Source organism: Pan troglodytes, chromosome 5 (assembly GCF_028858775.2).
Source record: "Pan troglodytes isolate AG18354 chromosome 5, NHGRI_mPanTro3-v2.0_pri, whole genome shotgun sequence".
NCBI classification, from domain to species: domain Eukaryota; kingdom Metazoa; phylum Chordata; class Mammalia; order Primates; family Hominidae; genus Pan; species Pan troglodytes.
Genome location: NC_072403.2, coordinates 91,185,834 through 91,206,673, shown reverse-complemented (window position 1 = coordinate 91,206,673; position 20,840 = coordinate 91,185,834). Strand labels below are relative to the sequence as shown.

General features: G+C 37.4%; 1 protein-coding gene across 6 annotated transcripts in view; it reads left to right on the top strand.

The window, feature by feature from the left end:
• The first annotated feature begins 1,243 nt into the window (after nucleotides 1-1,243).
• The window catches only part of HMGN3 (high mobility group nucleosomal binding domain 3), a 33,631-nt gene continuing 14,034 nt past the window's right edge, over nucleotides 1,244-20,840 (top strand). For 2 of the 6 annotated variants that reach the window (XM_009451581.5, XM_009451582.5), the window contains exon 1: nucleotides 1,342-1,554. In XM_009451581.5, coding sequence (XP_009449856.1) covers nucleotides 1,540-1,554 — 15 coding nt within the window. In that variant the 5' untranslated portion in view covers nucleotides 1,342-1,539. Of the gene's footprint in view, nucleotides 1,555-20,840 lie in introns of all 6 variants that reach the window. The other 4 variants (XM_009451583.5, XM_003311362.6, XM_009451580.5 and 1 more) reach the window with 4 other exon arrangements.

Here is a 20,840-nt window from a genome sequence, read left to right as displayed (position 1 = left end):
AGTGAAATATTAAACTTCATTGCTTTTTTAATACATATTTAATACATGATATTTTTAATACATATTTGCAGACTCTGTGTTACCAAAGTGGATTTGGCCATATTTGTAATGTAAGGCTTCAACACATTTTCCTATGATGTGAGCTTTGCCTGCTAAGATGATTCTGAAACTAACTTTGCCCAATTTTGCTTTTTCTATAATTTCATATGAATGAAATCATTCAGTGTGGTCTTTTGTATTTGACTTCTTTCATACAGCGCTTTGTTTTTGATATTCATCCATGTAGGAAAATTTTTTATTGTTTTTTATTGCTGAATAGTATTCCACTACATGTGCTCATCACAATTTGCTTACCCATTCACTAGCGCTTTTCCTGCATCTGCTGAAAGGATTGTTTTTCCCCCTTTATTCTATTAATTCTGCCAATTACATTGATTGATTCTCAGATATTAAAAAAGCAGCTTTGCATTACCAAGATAAGCCCCACAGGTCATGATGTATTGTCCCTTTAAATGTTTTTGAGTTTCATTTACTAAAATTTTGTTCACGACTTTTGTGTCTATGTTTATGAGTGATATTGGTCTGTAACTCTCTTTTGAAGTCTTTCACTGGTTTTGGTATCAGAGTAAATCTGATCTCATAAAATGAATTCAGAAATATTTTTGCAATGCTCATTTTATGCCTTGCAGAACTTTGAGAAATATTATGCATAAAGTGTAACATGACGGGTGTCATTCAAATATATGTCTCAAATATAAAATAATCAGTTTTTGCCTTGTTCTTTCTTTTCCTAATTTCTGTAACAAACATGTCCCATTCGTCTTCACATCTAGTTTGAAGTTAGCTGAATTAGTGAGTGATTTATAATCACAGATTTTAGAAAATTAGAGCTAAGTGATTTTAGGGACTGTTGTCACTATGTATCTGGGGGGGAAACTGAGGCCTTTAGAGGTTGCCACGCTCTTCAGTACAGAGTACCTTCCCACGCTTTACAGGTTCCCATCACGTAACATTAATTAAAAGCCTTTATGGGTAGGAAATGTATAAAGTACCTGCTGTGTATATATTTACATTATAAAGTTTACGTATTCATTCTTACTCTTTTTCCTTCCTATGAAGACACACACTGTTCTAATTCTTACAATCTCAAAGACAGAGCAGCGAAACAATGAAACTTCAGGATTGTGTGGCCTGGAGGCTACTAGTTGAACTGGGCATGCTCAGTCGCCAGGCAGATTTTTTTCGGTGAAGTGGAAACTACAACAGCGCGTACCGCGCGCGGAGGTGGGCGTGCCCTCGTGGAATTTAGAACGTTGCCTCAGCCAATGGGGCCTCGCGGCCGGCTGGCGGGGCTCCTCATTGGAGCAGCAGGGAGGCGAGCAGAGGGCCCCCAGAGGGAGCCGCGGAGGTGCAGTTCGAAGAGGCCGGGCTACGTCGTGCCCTGCGCGTGAGCAGCTGCAGCGGCAGAGGCAGCATCCAGCGGCGGCGCCAGCAGTTCCAGTCCGTTGCTTTACTTTTTGCTTCACCGACATAGTCATTATGCCGAAGAGAAAGGTAAGTCTTACCAAAAAAAGATTTCAAAAGCCTTCAAATTCTGCTTACAGTAAATGCTGGCATTGCAATGGCTCGCGCACAACGCGCGCGGTAGTAACCCGGGGATTGGGAATCTTTGCTCCTCCACGCTTGTTTTTAGATGCCTGTTGCAGACGTTCCTCTCTCCCTCTCCCCCCCACCCACTCCGTCCTCATCGATCTCTTAATGTTACTTTCTCTCCAGTGGCGCGGTTTCCCTTCTTTTTGAACTCATTCTCGCTGGAATGTTTTCCACCCCCAACAACAAGAAGCAAAAGCGGCTTTCCATTCCGAAAGGGAGTTTCCTCTTTGCAAACTGCCAGGTTGCGAATTAGTGTGAAGGGAAAACAGCGAGAGGAGAAAAACAAGTACAAGCGTAAGGAGAGGGAAGAAAATAAATCAGGCAAATGTTGGGATTATTCCCATGCAGCTGTACTCGCGGGCTGGGTGCGCTGCGGTGGCTCCTAGGCTAAGGGAAAGAGAAAGCCATGTTTAAAATAGCGCTCACCCTCCTGCTCGCCTCCGCTGCAGACCCGTATGTACCAACTCCAGTGTCAATCAGGGCTGGGGCCGGCGAGGCGGGGCCTGGCGGCCTGGACCTACCCGCAGTTCGGGTCGGGAGCGGTGGAGTTGGCAGCGTGGAAGACGGGACGGCGCCGGGGCGTCCAATATGGCTCGTCCAAGGTCAGGGGGCCACCAGGTCCTCCCCAGCGACTGGAACCCACACTCGGTTGGGGAAGGCGGGGTCCGCGCGCTATCCGCCCCTCTGCGCGTCTAGCGAACTGGAGTCATTTTTGTCTTGTCTTCCGCCCCTTGCGGACTGTCCCCTTCTGCGCAGGCCCCGGACACCAACTACCACATTCAGGGACACAAATCTCCCTCGGGGTGGGGCTTCGACTTGTCCCGGGGAGGGAAGGGAAAGGTTTCCTCCTCCCTGAGAAATCAGTGTGTGATGGCTGGTTCCTAAGCAAGTGCTTTGCACCCTCCCACCGCCAGCCTCAGTGTTTCCAACAGTGTCAACGAGTGTGGGTATTAAATTTGAAGCAAAATTACACCTAATATCTTGCTTCATCAAAGACCATGGACTAATTTGTGTGTGAGAGTGACTGCATTATTTTAAAATATTGAAGTTTTAAAAATTCAAAAGCTTTCCCCTTCTTATATGTTATTACTAAAAATTGGGTGGAAACTTGTCTCCTACCCCACTTTTTAAAAATAATTGAAAGTGTTTAAAAGTCTTAGAGTTTGTTGTGCACATACTGTGTCCCTCACGCTGTGCAGAATTTGACTTGCATTATCTCATTTAATCCTGAAAACAGCTTGAGCGGTGTTACCCCCATTCAGCTGGGACTTAAAGATATAAATTGCCCTGCATCTCACCAACCAGTAACTACTAGTAAAGATTTAATCAGATGCTATAGATGCCAAAGTCTTATTCTCACCCATTTCGTACTCACTACGAAAGGGTGGGTCAAGAGGAATTAAGGAAATCCAAAGGTACTCCCAGTTTAAGAAGACAGATGGCATATTAAGAGCACTAATACTTGAGATTTATTATTTAAACTTAATTTTATGAAGGTATTTTCTAGCCCTGTTTTACTAGAATTAGGATATTAAGCGATGTCACCATTTTCAGCATTTTGACTGAGGGTTAATGATGGATTGGAAATTCTAGTAGAGACAAAGGAACTAATCATCAAGATACGGGTTACAGAGTAAGTGAGCTGGAGGCCATCTTTTTTTACTGGGAATTATAACAACTGTTTACAAAACAGTAGGTTAGGTGTGCACACTTTATGTATAATGGACCCTGACGATGGAACCCTTCCTTGCTGTTTATTCAAGGGCCAGAGCTGCTGAAACCATTATTCTTACTTCCCCTGTCTACCTCTCTCAAGGAGACAGAGGGAAGGGAAAAAAAAAAAAACTAAAATAACAGTAAAATTACAGCTACAGTTTTATTTCCCTGGAAGGCAGGGAACCCCCATGCATAAGCTAGCCAATGGTCCTGAGACTAGGGGCAAAACTGTGTACAGGCACCTGTGTGTCATTCCTGAGGACATCAGAGTGTTCTCCGGTGATGGAAAACCTCTCCTTGATTAATAGGAAGGCTTTCCATTTATACCTGAAGCCTAACGACCTCAGTTGGTACCTGGGCAGGAACAACCTCAGATTAAACACGGCGATCATGGCCATCCATCTATCAGTCAAGTCTTAGAGCAGCCTCATGGAATCCTGAAGTTCACTGGAACTTATGTGAGGAACCACTGTCATTAGGTAAAGCCTGCTTAGATACAAAAAAGAACTGGAGACAATCCATGCATAGCTCTTCAAGATCTTCAAAGCTGGGGTAACTGCCAAAGCATTTACATACTACACAATATTTTTCTTGATTAAAGAACTGTCTGCTCTACAATATAATAAGCTTTTAAAATGTCCCCATAGTACTTTTTTGCCTTCTTAGCCCCCTGTATCAACCTTTCCTAGAAATCAAGAAATGTTATTTAATGAACATCTGAGTAAGTTGTTCTGCAGAGCAAGAAGTGGTACAGGTAAAGTCAATGAAAACATCTGGAATCCTAGCCCTGTTGTAATGCTGTAGGGACATACAGTTTTTGCCCTCTTGGAACTTGTGTTTAATTCAATGAGGTGATAAGACTAGCAGCACAAAACAGTTGAATAACATTAAAACTGTGTATATGTTCCAGAATGTGTAGTTATAGATCCCACAAGCAGTAGGACAGATAAGGAAAGTTAACTTTAGGCTGGTCTTAAAAGTGTGGGTAGGACTCAAATATACAAAGAAGTCAGAGTCATTTTTTGTTACCAGGTATTCAAGTGTGTCTCCTGATTGTATCTTAACATGACCAGGCCTCAGTTTTGCAACTTCAGGGCTGTAATATCATCTGAATTAATATTAAAATGTTCTGATGACATTTCTTTGTAAGTTTTATGTGTATCTTTGTGTGTGATAGTCATAACTACATTAAGCCAAGTGGTTTTTTATAAATGCCATAGTATTTTGTGAAGTAATAGAGCATTTAGTGAAGAGTTCTTCAGTGCATATTATCTCTAAGTTTGTGAGATGTAAATAAAAGTGAGTTTCCTGTATTTTTTAGATAATGGATGGTGGGTGAGTGGAATTACAGGGGAAATGATAACATTCATGGACTCAGTGGTGAGACAATGAGTGATTGAGTTCTAGGCTGTTCTGGCCAGACATCCACAAATGCCCGCAGTGGTCATGTTGTTATGTGATGATTTGATGTTCTACGAAGAGACATGAGCCAGCGAGGCCTAGAGTCACAGTCCTGGCATGATTAGCGACAGGAAACACATTTTTACCTCTTTCTTTTTATTAATATTTTCCAGTTCCTTATCACTAGAACTATTTTAAATGTCTAGTGTATCACATCAGAAATTCTCTAATGAGGCAATTTTCCATGAATGTGGCATGTAAGCAGTCATGTCTCTTGACACTTAAAGGTTTAAGGAAGGAAAGCCCATCTGCCTCTAGCTTTGAAACTCAAAATTAGGTTTTTATCTGTTTCCTTAAAATGGAAGGCCCAGTAGCAGTAGCATTGGGCTTATTAGCACAGGGGATGCTTAACTAACCATGATCAAGGTTTGTGATAGTTAATTTTGAAAAGAATATTACTTGTCATAACACCAAAAACAGAAACTGTAAATGAAAACACAGATAAATTTGGCTACATGAAAATGAATATTTCAATATGGAAAAAAAAACTGTTAACAAAATTTTTAAATTTATGAAAAACTGGGAAAAAATATTTGTACCACATATCACTGAAAAAGGTTTGCTGTTTTAAAAAGATAGCATCTCACATTTCCTTATGGAAAAGATGTATATCTTTATAGGAAAATAATGAAGACTCAAGTAGACAGAAATGTTTGGTTTTACTAGAAATCAAAGAAATGTACAATATTAAGAATAATGAGATGTAATTTTTAAAATAACCAATCTGGTTTAAAAAAAGATTAAAAACCTACTGGCTAGTGCTGAGGGAAATAGACACTCAGGACTCTCAGTTATGAGAGTATAATTTCCTTTAAAACATTTATTGAGTATAATCTACTTACTATAAAGTCCATTCATCCATTCGAAGTATACAATTCAGTGATTTTTAGTAAAGTATAGAGTTGCGCAACCATTATCATAATCCAGTTTTGTAACATTTCCATCATTCCACAAAGGTCCCTCATGGAGTTTATAGCCAATCCCCACTCCCAGCCTAGCCCTAGGCACTAATCTACTTTTGCTGTGTCTAGATTTGCCTTTTCTGGAAATTTTATTTAAAAGAAATAATACAATATGTAGTCTTTTGCGACTGATTTTTTCACTCAGCATGATGTTTTTGAGATCAGTTTGTGTTGTAGCATATATCAGTACATCATTCTTTTTTATTGTCCAATAGTGTTCCATTGTATGGATATACTCGTTTTTGTTTATCCTTTCACAAGTTGATGGACATTTGGATTGTTCCAGGTTTGGATTATTATCAATAATGCTGCTGTGAATATTTGTAAATAAGTGATTGCATGTACATATATTTTCATTTCTCTTGGGAAGATTTCTAAGAGTAGAACTGGCGGGTGGTATGAAAGTCTATGCTTATCATTTTTTTTTTTTTTTTGGAGGCGGAGTCTGGCTCAGTCGCCCAGACTGGAGGGCAGTAGCGCGATCTCAGCTCACTGCAAGCTCCGCCTCCCGGGTTCACACCATTCTCCTGCCTCAGCCTCCCGAGTAGCTGGGACTACAGGCGCCCGCCACTGCGCCCGGCTAATTTTTTTGTATTTTTAGTATACATGGGGTTTCACCGTGTTAGCCAGGATGGTCTTGATCTCCTGACCTCGTGATCCGCCCGTCTCGGCCTCCCAAAGTGCTGGGATTACAGGTGTGAGCCACGGCGCCCGGCCGTCTATGTTTAACATTTTAAGGAACCTCCAAACTGTTTTCCAAAGTGCATGCGTTCTAATTTCAACATACTTGTTCATACTTGGTATTGTTGATTTTTTGCTTATAGAGATTCTAATGAATTTTAATTTATATTTCTGTAATAACTACTGACAATAAGCATCTTTTCACGTGTTTACTAGCATAATGTGTATCATATGTGAAATGTCTATTCAGATATTTTGCCCATTTTTAATTGGGTTGTCTTATTATTGAAAGAGTTCTTTATAAGTCTGAGATACAAGTCCCTTATCAGATATATGATTCGTAGATATATTCTCCCAGTTTGTGACTTAAAAATATTTTTTTTTTCTTAATGGTGTCTTTTGAAGAACAAAAGTTTTTAATTTTGATGAAATCCATTTAGTGTTATATCTAATAAATCTTTGCCTAATTCAAGGTTATGGATATTTTCTCATAGAGGTTTTTTACTTTTAACTCTTATATTTAGGTATGTTATCCATTTTGAATTAATTTTGTGTGTGGTATGAGGTAAGGGTTTAAATTCATTTTTTTGCTTGTAGAAATCCAATTATCTCAGCACCATTTGTTGAAAAGACCATCCCTTCTCTACTGAATTGCCTACGCACCTTTGTTGAAGCTCCTTCATAAATGTAAAACTTTATTTCTGGACACTCAATTATGTTTTATGGTCTGTATGTCTGTTCTTATAACAGTGCTACACTATCTTGGCTAGGTGAGCAGTGGCTCACACCTGTAATCCCCACAGTTTGAGAGGCTGAGGCAGGAGGATCACTTGAGGTCAGGAGTTTGAGACCAGCTTGGGCAACATAGCGAGACGTCATCTCTACAAAAAATTTAAAAACTACGCTATCTTGGTATCTTGATTATTATGGTTTTATAGTAAGATTTTAAATCTGGTAATGTCAGTCCTTCACTTTTTGTTATTTTTTCCCAAAATTGTTTCTGGCTATTCAGTCTTTTATGTTTTCATGTAAATTTTAGAATCACTTTATACATTTCTACAAAAATAAAGCCTGCCATTATTTTGATAGAGATTGAATTGAATCTATAAATCAGTTAGGAAAGAATTTCTTTGTTAGCAATATTGAGTTTCCCAGTCTGAATATGAAAGGGCCTGACATCCATAAATGCTTGCTCCATTTGATTGAGTTAAATATTGATATGGAATCTATATTTGAGTAAAGGCTCCAAAATGGCAGGGCTGTACATTTAATTATTCATTTGCTCCATGTTAAACATTCATTGGGCATCACCTTTATGCAAGATACCATCGCCTTGGGAAATTAAATGAAAAATTACTGTTTTTTCCTACCTGAATGAGTAAATACCCTTGTTTTTAAGGATTTTTCTGTCTGATGGGATAGGTAGAACACATAAACAAGTATTTATAATTCATGCCAGAAAGTGATAATGAGCCACAAGAGAAGCTATGAGCAGTGAGCATTCAAAGGTTTGGCCAGGCTGAATGTCCAAAGAAGAAACACTGCGAAAGAGTGTTGTTCAGTTAAAAGGGTTGGAGGTTATAGCTTTTAACCACCCTGTTGTGTTTCAGCAGTTGTCTGGCGCCATGTTTCTAAATCAGCACAAGTTATTTGATTGATTACCTATTTTTGATTTAATTTTGTTTTGTAATCCTAATTTTACTTTACCATGAAGTCATTCATGGCTCTGATCTTCCTTTCATCCCCCATAGCACCTAGCACAGGTAGTGTAAATATTTGTAGAACAAATTGATGAATAAATTGTTTTCAAAGGAAGGGAGTAATAAGTTTAATCATTTCATACTAAGTAGGTTTAATTATTTCATACAGTGGGAAAAACTCTAGTATGGTTCTGGCATTCGCTGTTTATTAGCTATATGATCTAAGGTAGCTTCCTTAACCTCTCCCTAAGCTGCTAAGTTCCTAATTCTCTAAGACTCAGTTTCCTCTTCTTGTAAAATGGCAATAATGATATGCTCTATTTCGTTGATTATGAGAATTAACTGAGATGGTGAATTCAAAGAACTTAGCCCAGTGCCTGATATGTGTAAAACAGTCAATGGATGTTTGTTGTGATTATGAGATTTTTAATTATTAAGAGAATCACAGTGAAATAACAGGCTTCTAACAAGCACTAGGCCTCCACTTTGTGGGATGATAAATGGTGCACGCAGTGAGTAGTAGGGAGCCAGCAGATCCCACCCTGATGTCAAATTCACTGCAATTGTAGAAATACATGTTTAATCACCAAATAACAAATGGAGTGTTTCTGAAAGAACAGAAGCTTTAATCTTGTGCATTTTTACATGGTTGATTTTTCTAACGGAAAAAAAAATGTTTAAAAATATCTTCATATAATGTTAAAATTCCCTTGGAAGATCAGGTACCAAGTGATCCTCTTTTCCTATATTTTTCTCCTAAAACATTGCTTTTGTTTACACCAGAGTTAAATATATTCCACTTTCCTGCAGGGTACAATTTGGAAATGGTGACTGAAATAAACACCATTTAAGCTGTCTGCCTTCACAGTACCTAGAGTGTTGAAATATGATGTTAGTCTCCTGAGTAATTTAAAAATCACTGTCGAAGTTAACAAACTAAATCAAAATGTTGAATTCCTTTTCACTGGTTACTTACTTATTGTACATTTCACTGTCTTCTTAGAAGAATTCAGTCAAATCACGTAGGGGTTCTTGGTCAAGCTATTTATTGAATCCAGTATTCTTCTACCCTGTGGGCATATCCAGAAACAGGGCTATTGAGATATGCCCAAGGCAAATACATATTCAGTCACACATAAAGTAAATGATATGCACATTCAGAAGTAGGAAGATAGAAAAATGGTTTTAAACTTCGAAATTGGCTCCAAAATTTAATATTTTAAGAGAAATGTATGTCAGTAATTAACACAAATATACTTACTACTATTAAAATTGAATTAATATCAAAATCGAGCTATTTCCTGAATGCCTGGGTGTACCAGACCTGAGATACGTGTTTGGTATTCATAATGCACCTTAGTTTAAATAAAAATGTGAAATTATTAGAAATAAATGCGAGAGAAGTATATACTATAATTTCATTTTTCATTTTATTCTCACAACAGTTTAATGAAGCAGTTTCATCTCACAGCTAAGAAAGAGGTCTCTTTCTATGAGTCAGACTGTTTTTAGCACTTTGCATTAATAATATTAATTCTTCCAACCACCCAGTAAGGTGTGTCCTCTTCCCGTTCTCATTTTACATATGAGAAAATTGAAGCACCAAGAGGTTAACAGACCTCCTCACAGCACCTGTAATAAGGAATGGCTGAGTTGGGATTTCACTCCTGAAGTCTGGCTGCAGAGCCTGTGATCTTAACCAGTGAGCCCTGCAGCCTTTCTCAAACACAGAGGAAAATATTGGGATTTAGTGAGATTAACAAATTTCCTCTGGGTCACACAGCTAGGAAGTCATAGAACCAGCATTCTAACCAAGCCCTCTTTTACTCAGGAATTTTGCTGTTAACTATTACACCATAATACTTTCTGTATATGTTTATTTCTAATAACCACATGTATTTTTATTTTAACTACAGTGCCTAATGAATGAAACATGGAGGAATCAAGAGTTACGTAAACATGAGTGTTCATTTGTTTAAAATATCTTTATTACAATATAGGCTAGTGCCATGGTTTCTAAATGCCCGTTGTAGAAAGTTACCCAACAAGTCATTATTATTTGTGATCCTGCCCTAAGGCTGGCCTCAGGGTCCAGTTCTGTTCTTGGTAAGAGAGGAGCATTACCATGAAATCTTCTAGGTATTTCAGTAACTAGTGGACTGTAGGGTTATAGACAAGATACACATATGCAGTTTCCTCACCTAAATATTGATTGTTTAGAGTATTAAAAGTCTGACTCTATAATTTTCTCAGATTCCACTGTGAACTGCTGGATTTGCTACTTCCATGATACATTGTCTTCATCAATTTGCTGTATATAGAATAATGGGAATACTCCCTTGTGAACAGGAACATGTAAATACGCTTGCATATTATACAATATATTGAGGGATTTTAATGTAAATATTAAGCTGTCATTACTTAGGGACTGGGTTTAAAAAATAAGTAGATGCTTTTGTTTTTGGAACTCGTGAAGAATAAAAGCTTAATAGCTAGGAAAATCCACTGGACCTAGGACTGGATGGATTTTTATTTAGGTGTGCTAGATTACCAGTTGACTAATGTTTTATTTCAGATGTTATTTTTTAAATGTACAAGTGATATTTTAAAATTATATTTTGATTATTTTGACCCCATACAATGAAATACAAAATCTACCCTGAGAGGTATTGGTTTTCTTATTTCTTTTACTTTTTGCTCGCTCTTTGTCTCTTTCTTAGGTGGAAACTGTGGGATGTTTTTATAATATTGGACAGAATTAGTTAAGTTCTACATTGTAGAAATTCATGGTATGAAAAGTAAGGCATGATGTATATGGGAGATAAACGTACCAAAGACGAAGTTATCAAAATGTGAAGCTTTAAAGGCTCCTTAAGTTCCATATGTATTTTATTTAATACATTTTTTAACAAACTACATTCTGACTACTTCTCATTGCTTTACTTTACCCCTTAATTACAATTTTTAATCTTATTTGTCCTAAGCAACCATATGTAGATCACATTACAGCCAGCTGATTAGTTTTGCAAAAATACAAGGAACATCATAACTGTGTTTACCATTTGCCAGAAGTTAATGTATGTCCGAGCAAACAGGAAAATAATAAAGTAACCATCTGGTAACATCTCTTTTAAGAGCCCTGTTATAACAATACAGAGACTTTGGTCTAGTGTGAATTCTGCCACTTTTTACCTCGGGAAGGTCACTTGACCTCTTGGAAGCTCTACTCTTCATCTGTACAACGGAAATATTAAGACTGTGCCCCTGTTTATCTCAGAAATATTGAAAGCATCAAATGCAACAACCATATGGAAGCACACTGAACATGTAAAGTACTACAAAAAATTATAGATGATTTGGTGTATGTTTTTGGTTTCAATACTGAGATAAAAACAACCAGATCTGTGCGTATGACTTTTTAAAAACCCAGAATAATACTAAAATTTTGTTCAACTCAACATAAACTATTTTTAATAGGTTATTGTTTGTTGTTATTTCAAGAGGCTCATGAATGATGGAGAATAGGAAGCACTCCTTTACATATCATTTGTTCTTTGGCTAGGGCTACAGGTTAAAGCATTTCCCAAGCTGGAAGGCTTTTGCTCTTCTAGAATCCCAGATCTGCACCCAGTTTTGAAATTAAGAACACTTAACACAAACCACTTTGAATGGTGTAGTGGATAAGAGTATGAACTTTGAGCCAGCCTAGAAGAGCTGAATTCCAGCTCTTCTGTTAATACTTACCAGCAAGATTACCAGCTGACTAATCTTGGGCAAGTTATTCAACCTCTCTGGCCACAATTCCTAGTTAATAAAATGGATATAATCATGTTTTACCAACCTCATAAGATTGCGGTGAAGATTAAATCATTTCAATCATTGCCTTGCAAATAATTGCAATACACGTCTTCATTATTCTGCTGTGCTCCTTTTCCTTTGCTTTCCTGATACCCCAGTGCTTGGCATTCCCATGATGTACACATGGCACTTCTATAGTGTGATAAATAAGTACACAAGTAGCTAAGTTAGTCAGGTGAGTGAGATCTTAAGGTCCGTCTTAACTAGTTTTACTGGTGAAGAAACTCAAGTCTAGAGAAGTCAGGTGTGAGCCAGACTGGAATTCAGGCTTCTGATTGAGCCACGTGCTTTCTGCATGGCCATGGTTGTACAAAACCACAGCACATAAAAAAAAAAAAAAGGTAACTCTAGTGAAAGGGACAGCTCAGACCAAAGAGGTTTAAAATATTTAAACTTCTTTCCTTTTTTGAGACAAGACAGGCTAGAGTGCAGTGCAGCCTCCACCTCCCAGGGTCAAGCGATTCCCACACTTCAGCCTCCCAAGTATCTGGGATTACAGGCATGTGCCACCATGCCCAGCTAATTGTTTTTTGTGGGTGTTTGTTTGTTTGTTGAGATAGAGTCTCGCTCTGTCACCCAGGCTGGAGTGCAGTGGTGCGATCTCGGCTCACTGCAACCTCTGCCTCCCATGTTCAAGCAATTCTCCTGCCTCAGTCTCCTGAGTAGCTAGGACTACAGGCATATGCCACCCGGCCCAGCTAATTTTTTGTATGTTTAGTAGAGATGGGGTTTCACCGTGTCAGCCAGGATGATCTCCATCTCCCGACCTCATGATCCGCCTGCCTCGACCTCCCAAAGTGCTAAGATCATAGGCCTGAGCCACTGTACCTAGCCTTGTGTGTATTTTTAGTAGAGATGGATTTTGCCATGTTGGCCAGGCTGGTCTCGAACTCCTGGCCTCAAGTGATCTGCCCTCCTCAGCCTCCCAAAGTGCTGTGATTACAGATGTGAGCCACTGTGCCTGGCCTATATTTCCTTAACATTAAATATAAACCCTAATTATTGAATTGTGTGTATTTACACTAATAAAGTTTCACTGAACATACTGGCACACAACTTTCTTTATTTTTAGTTATCTTTTATATCTGATTGCAAGAGAAATATTTTCCCTGCAAAGTGGTCCTCAGAAAAGAGAGAGTTGCTATTTATTTCAGTTCAAAGTCTTCTAAAGAAGCGTTCTTAATTACTACTTTTATCTTGAACAATAAAATAACATTTACAAAAGACAATAGTAGCCTGCAGTGACCTTAATCAATGTAATTTGAATTTATAGAAGTCACCTGTTGGAATTGATAAGCCAAGCAGGGGAGGATATGGAAAATAAATTTAACGTAAGTTTGATTATTAATCCCATGAAGGGACCTCTCAATTCCAAGTATTGGATATTTAAAGATTACTTTAAAAGCAATGTAGTAATAGAGGATCCCAGACATACACCTACAGGATCAATGAAAAACAACCAAGCCATTGTTAAACATCGCTTGGTGGCTTTGAGTAAAACTTCCAGTGTCTGTTTAATGTGTCATAGAAGTATTTGAATTTAAGGAGACTACCTTTTAACTCAAGAAACCTTATAAGAATTTCATGGACAGTGCCCTCATTTGTGGAGAGAATTAACCTCGTGTTAAGTAGTTATGTGTTCATTTTAGCTGAAGAGCGACAGAGTTAGGTATAGGCACATTTCAGACCTTCTCGTGGTGTGTTATTTGAATTTTTTGGTGCCATAGTGGTTTTCCTTTTAACCAATTTAATACTGGACTGCTTTTTTCTCCAGCCTTGAGTTTGTAACTGAAAAAAAAAAAAACAATAAAAGTAATAATTTTAAAACATTGGCCAGCAAATTAGAAAAAGATTATCTCAATGTAATACACTCCCTAGGTTAAAAGAAATGATTATTGGTCTCTTTGCACTGTTATATATACCATCAGCTTTTCCTCATTAGCATGGATAACCTAGGAGTTGAGATTGGATTTATTCTGGGGCTGCTGGCAAATGGTTATTTGAGTTTCATAATTACTGTAGGCCTTCAGCTAATTCGCTGAAGTTGTAAAACAATAGCCTTTGTCACTTAAACTCTTAGAAGTAAAACTCTAAGTAACTAAGAGCCTACGTGTACCAATGAATTTGTACTACATGTACCAATACATGTATCAATGAATTTGTACTACATGTACCAATACATGTACCAATACATGTATCAATGAATTGGTACTACATGTACCAGTGAAGGTTTTTTGGAAGTTTAACATAAGAAAGGTCCAACACTGTGCTGAAAATCCTGAACCCTCCTCTTTCTTGTCTTCCATGGGCTGAAGATCACTCCTAGTGCAGTAGCGTTAAACTTCTCTGCCTCCTGCCTCTCCCTCAGTGTCCTTCTCCACACTAACAAAGCCACAGACTGCTGCCATCTAAAGCCGTTCCTAAGCAGCTGTTGAAAGGGTGTAAGGATTTTCTTACACTCTTCTGATACCTTCTTGAGTTTGGAGGGAGAAAATTGGGCTCATCACCCCACAGTGCCTGTTTATGTTGTGGTAACCACTGTTTACATGAAAGAAGGTCAGCAAACCTTGTTGATTCTTCATGGATGGCCTATGGAATAAAAATTCCAAGTTTCTTCCCTTGGTTTCTGATAGGGACTGCTGGAAAGACTTAAGGAAAATACAGTTCTGATCCCTTCAGTACATTTGAGTGTTCTGCACATGCAGGACCCAGTCATCTTTGTGTAAAGAAAGAATGGGGATGGCACAGTTGGTCAGCTGTTGAAGGAATCCACACTCCCTCTGCCCATCTCGACTCCCACACTCCTTCAAGAGTTCTGAGTCCAGTGCCTTCATTATCAGTACAAATGAAGCAGTTATATTACATGTCTTGTACAGAAGAGGAGGCAATATAAACCAGATTGATATGATATTGAAGAAATAGAAAAAATGCTGTGAGTAAACCTAGTTATGTAATTTGTATTAGGGAGTAGATATGGTACTGTTTTTAATAGAGTAGGTTTGCTTTTAGTCTTTTTCTTCTCCCCAGTATGGATAATATTTTTATTTAGAAAAAAACATAAATACAGAGAAATCCAGGAAATAATATAATATACCTATTTACCCACCACTGAGAATTCACAAATTGGAGTCTTTTAAAAATCATTGTTCATTTCAGGCCTTTTTAGAAAATAAATTATTAAAGTTCAGTTTCCTTTGAAACATCCCCTTGGTTCCTTTTTCCTTATCATCGCCTCCAAAGATAACCATCATCACGAATTTGTTGTGTATTCTTCCAGTTCTTGCTTTTATACCTTTATGACACATCCATCCATCCATCCATAATATTGATTTGTGCATGTTCTAAAATTTGTATAAGTGGTGGGGCGTGGTGGCTCACACCTGTAATCTCAACACTTTGGGAGGCCAAAGTGGGTGGATCACCTGAGGTCAGGAGTTTGAGACCAGCCTGACCAACATGATGAAACCCCATCTCTACTAAAAATACAAAAATTAGCCAGGTGTGGTGGCACGCACCTGTAATCCCAGCTACTCTGGAGGCTGAGGCAGGAGAATAGCTTGAACCCAGGAGGTGGAGGTTGAAGTGAGCCGAGATCGCGCCATTGCACTCCAGCCTGGGTGACAGAGTGAGACTTCGTCTCAAAAAAACAAAAAAGGAAATTTGTAGAAGTGTAGTCCTGTACATGTATTACTCTGTTTCTTCCCTCTGTCACTTGACATTATAATGGAAGGGTATACTATGTCTAGGTGTATTGTGATTGCTGATTTATTTGGACTTTTTATGTTTTCTATTCTTTGTTTTCCTTTGTTTTTTACTTTCCTGCTTTTTATTGGTAAATATGTTTTATTCCACCCCTCCTGATTTGGAAGTTTATAGATCCTATTTCTGTTCTTACATTTTTTAATGGTAACTTTAAATTTTATTTTAACAAAGTCTAAAATTAATCTGTATCTGTATCATCCTCCAGAACAAAACCAGGACCATAGTATCCTTTAACTTCTTATCTACCGACCCCACTTCTATCTTTCATGATTGTTTTTGTCTAAAGCTGTGCTATATGGTAGCCATTAGCTGCGTGAGTTTATTAAACACTTAAGAATGAGGAGCTGAATTTGTTATTTAATTTTAATCAACTTAAGTTTAAAAACTGATATTAGAATCAGTGATTGGTAAATTATAAATGTTTGGAACAACCTGGGTAAAACTACTGTAAGTTTTATGAATTCTAAATACAGATTAGATGTTCCTGATAAAAATTTAGCATTTGAATAAAGATGTGTTCTAAGTACAAAACGAACACCAGATTTTAAAGATTTAGTACAAAAAAGTCTGTGAAATATCTCATTAATCTTTTTTTGCATTAATTACAGGGTGAAATAATAAAGTTTTAGATATAGTCAGTTAAATAAAATATTAAAATTAGTTTTACCTGTTTTTATGCTTTTTTAATGTGGCAATTAGAAAATCTAAAATTATATGTTGTATTTCTGTAGGAAAGAACTGCTGTAGAATTTCTGTTGAAACTTAAAAACACAATAGGTAATGTTGTTCACGATTAGTGGTTAATTAAATTTATTAGTATATTTTTTACATTTTTTTCTTACATAGTTTTCCTTCCTTCTAGATTTGTTTTTCTTATTACTAAATTTGATCCTTTAGTAATAGATTCTTGTTGAAAGAAATGCTTTGTTGGAAGTGAACTCTCTTTATGTTTGTATTCTGAAATGGCTTTATTTTGCCATCACTCTTGAATGATAGCTAGGTATAGAATTCTAGGTTGGCAGTTTTCCTCAACTCCTTGAATAGTACTCTATATTTTCATACATTTGTATTTGTTGTTGGAGAAGTAATTCTTTATAGGTAATCTGCCTTAACTCTGATAACTTTACAGATTTTCTCATTTTTCTTGATGCTTTGTAGTTTTATTACAATATGTCCTGTTGTATTATTTTGTTTGTTTTGTTTTGTTTTCAGTTTGTTCCTTGGTGTGAGTGTTCAATCTGGGGAGTCAAGACTTTACTTTGGGAAAATAGTCATTATGTCTTTGCCTTCCTACTGATACCTCTTTCTCTGCTTCTGAAATGCCTATTAGATAGTTGTGGAGCTTCTCAATTAACCACATCACCTAACCTCTCTTTTGTTCATCCTTTTATTGTTCTTTGTTGCATTCTTAATTCCTCAGCAGTCTATGGCAGTTCCTACTGTGTCTGGTCTAGAGTTTATCCGTGTTTTGAGTTTTTTATTTCAATGAGCCTGCTTTTATTAGCTTCAGAATTTCTATTTTGTATGAATCAAAAACATTTTAATATAAAACATACATACATACGTAGTATCTAAATAAATACTATTTACATAATAATAAACCACCATCTAGCTTAAGAAATATAACTCTTACCAATGACTTTGTCTTTCCCAGTCAAATTACCCTCCCTTTCCTCAGCAAAAGGTAACCTCAGTCATGATTTTGCAGTTATCATTTGTTATGCTTTTCTTTATAGACTTTTCTTGTATTTGTATTTTCAAACTTTATTTAAAATCGTGCCATGACTTCCCTTTTTTGCCCAACGTTACGTTTGTGAGATTCATCTCTGTTGATGTGCACACCCGTAGTTCATTTGTGTTCACTGCTACATTTATTTGATTATATACCACAGTGTATATATCCTTCTGATGACATATATTTAGGTCATTTCTACTTTTTAATTAATTTTAGCTAAGTATATATTTTTTCAACATCCTTTTATTTTCATGCTTTCTATATCCTTGAGTTTTTGGTGTCTCTTTTAAGTATCATATTGTTGTATAAGTGTTAGTTACCTATATTGTTTATTATTTTTAAGTCTTAAAATCTAATTGAGCAAGCATTCCTTCCCTCCCCACTCCCCATTGTTTTCCTTTTTCGGGTGTGCCAGAAGGGATAAGAAACAAAGCCTAGGGCTGGTACAGGGTGAGAGCATACAGGAGTATCCTCACATAAGCAGCTTCCTTAAAAGGCATGAGAAACCAACAACAAAAAGTTAAAACATCTCTTGCAGACGTGGATACGTGCATGAGACCTTTTTATTTGACCATGATTTGGGCCCTCTTGACCATTCTTGGTTCAAACTGGATTAGTGTAAGCCTGTTGTGTCCTGGAGAGTGGGGCAAGAGCCCCCTTTGCCTTGGCAGTCCCTGCATCCCATCTAACTCTCCTCATCTTTCACATCCACCTGCCAGAAGGTTGAAGTACATCTGAGATCCCCTATATCCACCCCCAACCTTTTGTTTCCCTCCTTTCTATGTTTTTATTCTTCGCAATCCCTTGGCACAAAAAGCTTTGGGTTTCTGTTTTAATCCCTTAAAACCATGCTCTCTTCCTTCCTGTCTCCGGCCTGTGGCTTAGTGTTAATTGATGGAGAGGGTTATGTGATAAGACAGCTTATAATGGTAGGTCTTTCCAAAATAGTCTACCTGTTACTCTGTGCAACAAAAACAGATAACCAGTTTGCAGGGAATCTGGATGTAAGGAAATGTGCTCAACTTTAAGGCTCTGTTGAATATAGTTTCATACTGTATAATTTAGAAGACTAAAGATCTTTTTTATTGCATAACCTCTGTGTAACAATTTACAGTTTATGAAATGCTTTCTCCAGTATCTCACTTGATCATAAGCAGTACCCTTTGAGTTAGCTGTCATTATCATCTATCATTCATGGATGAAGGAGACTGAGCCACTGTGATCAAGTCACTGTCCCAGATCATACAGCTTCTAGGTATAGAGCCAAGATTCAAACCAGGTGTCTTGAGCCCACATCCTGCATTCATACCATTGTATCACACTGATCCCCGGTAAAGATTGATTGTTCCTGACTGCAGATGTATTAAATGCTTGCTAACAGAAAGCCATTGTGGTAGATTGCCAGAGAAACGAGCTTTGCTAGCTCTTTACATCCAGAGCCTTATGTTCATTTGTCTGAAGGCATTCACATTTTCAGTGTACCTGCTTTTTTCATGCAGTGCCTTTCCAAGTTTCTCTTTTTTGAATAATTTGCATCCCATACAAACATTATTAGGTCGGTGTTTAGAGATTGAACTCCATCATATTGCCTGTCACTAATCCACTGCATAGAAAAATATGAAAATAATGTCATTAACATCAGTTTTTCTTATAATAGCTATGTACTGCTGCTTTAACTGCCTATCAATTATAGGTAGAGAGTACCCTAGACTGAAATCTACTGAGTGACCTGACAGGTCTGAATGAAAGCCCAGCACTCCTAGACAACCAAGGGTCTGTTGTGTGGCCAGAAGGGTTGAGTTTGTAGCCATGGAAGTGAGCAAAGACCAGTGGTCCACCTAGGAATTATCTTCATATGCTCAGACTAAGATTTTGCCATCTCTGCCACAACTGACTGATTAACACAAGATCTATAAACGAAATATTCCCGTGCAAGAGAGTGGGGTACAAAAAAGAGAAAACTGTTTCTTCATAATTGAGAAGGTTCCACGGAGGAGGGGAGATGGTTAATTTGGAAACAAGAGAGAAATCCATGACATGGGAGGTTCTGGAAAGAGGGCATATGATAGGCTCTGGGTAACGGGCAGCTCTAGGGAATAGAGAAAGGTCACTGGGTCCTTTGCCTTGAAGAAAAGCTTTTATCTTTCCTAAAGACTTTTATATATACTTAGGACCTTTGTTTTGCGTACATTTTTATGACCTAAGTTTTTGAATTTAGCCTTATTTTATGTGGACTTTTCATGTGTTTACATCACCTAACTTTTTAATTCCATTCACTGTTACATAAATATGTAAATAAGTAATAGTTTACTTAATCATTTCTCTATTATTTACTGATACATGAGTTGCTTCCACTTATTCCATATTAGAAATAGTACAAATAAAACCATATTTTTACAAAGAGTTTCTTTTTCTGAGTCCAGGTACCAAAATTGAAATTACTAGGTCATCATATTAGTCCTCTGTGTCTTTTTCATATTGCCAAGTTGTTCTTTGAAACGATTATATTAATTTACAGTGTCACTAGCCTCAAACAGTGGGTTTTATGATCTCTTGAATTTTGTTCTCATTTTATCAGATGAGGCATTACCACATAGCTGTTTTATTTTGCTGAGCCAAACATCGTGTCAAATGTCAGTTTGCTATTTGTATTTTTTTCTAACAGGAGCTCTATTCAGATCAGCAGCCTATTTGTGCCATAGAGACTGAGTATTCACTTTCTAACTTTATGTAGTTTAAAAATGTTAAATAGTCTAGTTTTCTAAGTAGTTTAGTTGTTTTAATATTATTTAATAACTCTTAGCCAATAAAAAATATTGGGACATGTGCAGTGTCCAATAAATCCAAAGTACATTTTACTTTAAAATATAAAGAAAATATAAGACATGTTTTTCCCATAGTATACACATCCTTTAAAGGAATCCGGTTTGAGCTGTTACAAGAGGAGGCAGGTGCTGCCCCAGGGGATGGATCAAAACCTGGAAATAAATCAGCTGGGGGTGGCACGTAGCCTGGCTGTCATGCCAAGGCTGGGAGTTTAGTAGAGATGCTGGAGTTGATAATGGAAAAATGGTAATCTATGATAAATTTGTCAGTTCATATCAAGAAATGGGCTAGAAATCAAGGCTAGGCAAGGATGGGATGAAAATGTGCTTTTGTGGTTGGCCTGGGCTTTACCAGCATCCTGCCCTTATCTTAAAGGAATGGAGTGACTGGAACAAGCAAATGGAACAAGAGGGTGGCTCCCAGGCATTCCTGCCACTGACCTCTGGCCCCTGTTCTTTAACTGGAATCATCAAAGATAAATGAAAG